The following is a 2,466-nucleotide window of genomic DNA, read 5'->3' on the forward strand; positions in this document are numbered from 1 at the left end:
GCTTCCACTATCTCTTGCCTCGATTCAGTTCAGTTCAGTCGCTCAGTCGGGTCCAACTCTTTGCGACCCCATGGACTGCAGCATGCCAGGCCTCCCTGTCCATCACCAACTCCTGGAGTTTACTCAAACTCATGTTCACTGCGTCAGTGATGCCATCCAACCATTTAGTCCTCTGTTGTCCCCTTCTCCTCTCGCCTTCAGTCTTTCCCAGAAAGGTCTCTTGCCTGGCTTGCCACAAATTCCTCCCAACTGACCCTCTCTACTTGCCCTCACCCCCATTTAGTCTTAGTACAAGTGACCCCTTTAAACTATGAGTCACTTCATGTCCCTCTTTTGCTCAGGCACCCCCATGCCCTTCACTCTCCCCTGTCCAGCCACACTGGCCCCTTAACTCTTCCTCGCTCCAGGCAAGCTTCCACCACCACACGACACCCCCCACCCCACCCCTGCCACTCCATCCACCAACCCCGGGCTTTGGCTCTGCCTGTAGCACCCTTCCCACACAGCTGGATGGTCTGCTCCCTCTTCACGTCTTTATTCAGACGGCATCCTCTTTGTGAGGCCTTCCCTAATCACCCTCTTTATAATCCTAACCTCACTCCCACCCCTGAACTCTCACTCCCCACAAGAATTCCATAAGGGAGGGTTTGTTTTTTTTTTTTTGGTCTTACTATTAGTCTAGCACAAAGCAGTTGTTCACCAAATATTTGTTGGATGAACCAGCCTGCTTTTCTTGAATGGGAGTGAAGAATCTCTAGGGTGTGATGTAGTAGTCTGGAGCCAAAACAAGGGATATGTCCAAGCAGCTGCCGGTTCCCTCCAGTTTTCACTCACACGTTCCCCTCTTACCTAGGCCTGAAGAATGCGGATGACCCTGACCGTGAACCCTGCATCTGAGTCTCAGGCTTACTGCATTGGCTCACGACCCTGAAGGGGTGTTGATCTCTCTGGTCAAGTTTGAGGTGAAATAGCGAGTCCCTGTGGTGTGCCAGGTACTCCACATTCTTACATTACTTAGTCTTAGAAGTGATTTGCCTTCCTTGGAAACTGGACCAGAGAGTCGTAAGATGATAAAGACGATCGTTAACGGCCCTGTCTGCACAGGTGTCCCGTGATGTGGTGGTTCCATCCTGCAAACTGAATATTTTCTCCCTGAGACCTTTGTGAGGTTTGTTCAAGAAAAACATCACAGAGGTGGAAGTAGGAAGGCCCACCGGATGTGCGTTTACTAATGTATCTGGGCTATTCTGCCATCTCGGCCCTGGGTTTGAGGAAGTTGGTCTCTTACGGGACAGGCCTGCGTGCCGTCTGAGGGCTGAGCTTGCCTTGACCAGTTATAAGCTCAGCGTACCCCTCCCAGCTCCCCGACAGGCTTCTGTATCCTGCACAGTTTGGGGGAGGGGGGCCTCGAGTCTGACCTGGGGACCCCTCTCCAGCAGGGAGCCTCCCAGGATGACTGTCTTGCCGAGCAGCCTGAACATGGTGGGAAAGCCCCGGAACTTCACGGTGGACGACTGCTTCAGCTCTCGGAACACCGTCCTAAAGGGGCAGCCCTTTGGGGGCATCCCTACTGTTTTGTTCCTCAACATCATCTTGTGGGTGGTGAGTGCTGGGCACTGCGGAGGGCAAACCAGAGGGGTCTCACTGGGGCACATGGTCCAGCTTTCCCAAGGGATACAAGGGCCCCAGCTGTCTGTAGTTGTGTCCCACCAGCCACAGCGGCGGGAACCAACTGAAGGTCAGCCTGCCCAGGGCGGCCCGGGGTGGGTGCACCTTGGAGAAGAGGGGTCTTTGGGTACAGCCAAATCCCTGATTCTCTTTCTTGCACCCTTGTCCGAAGGTCCCCCCTTGGCCAGTGCCCTTGAGCCTCCCATCTGGCCCCTTGATGGTTTCTTCAAGGAGACCTCTCGTTCATTGTTCTAAACGTGCCACCTTCATTCAACCAACTCTGAGCAACCCCTCTGTGCCAGGATGCTGCTGGGCACTGGGCCTTGAAAAAGGCATGACCCCTACCCTGACAGAGCTGGCCACCCAGAGGGGAGCCCTTGGGGCCCTCACCCTTGGGAATGCAGGGGTGAGTCGAGGGGAAGGCGTCTGTGAACACTCTTGCCCCTTTCCTGGCCCGCAGGTCATCGTCTTGGTTTATTCCTTCCTCCGGAAAGCCGCGTGGGACTACGGGCGCCTGGCTCTGCTGATACACAATGACAGGTGAGGAGGGGCCGGGGTGGGGATCCAGCTTCCTCGGGGCATGTGCTGCCGCGACCAGGACACGGCTCTGACCCGTGCCCAAGCCGCACAGGTGTCAGCAGGTGGCATCTCATTACCACCCCCACCCCGCTCGTCCCTCCCAGCACAGAGGTGACTTCCGGAGGGCAGCCCTCTCTGGACCCAAGGCCACTCTTCTCAGGTCTCAGACAGTCTGGATCATGATTCCCCAAAATGCCCAGAGCTGGTGTGTCTGCTCCT

The 2,466-nt window shown here is 55.7% G+C and overlaps 1 protein-coding gene across 1 annotated transcript in view; it reads left to right on the plus strand.

Annotated features, from left to right (window-relative positions):
- The first annotated feature begins 1,452 nt into the window (after nt 1-1,452).
- Nucleotides 1,453-2,466, plus strand: part of TMEM63C (transmembrane protein 63C) — a 35,630-nt gene continuing 34,616 nt past the window's right edge. The window contains exons 1-2 of the mRNA XM_010844412.1: nt 1,453-1,602; nt 2,129-2,208. Coding sequence (XP_010842714.1) covers nt 1,453-1,602; nt 2,129-2,208 — 230 coding nt within the window. The remainder of the gene's footprint in view (nt 1,603-2,128; nt 2,209-2,466) is intronic.

The sequence above is a fragment of the Bison bison genome, unplaced genomic scaffold, assembly GCF_000754665.1.
Source record: "Bison bison bison isolate TAMUID 2011002044 unplaced genomic scaffold, Bison_UMD1.0 scf7180017864201, whole genome shotgun sequence".
NCBI lineage: Eukaryota > Metazoa > Chordata > Mammalia > Artiodactyla > Bovidae > Bison > Bison bison.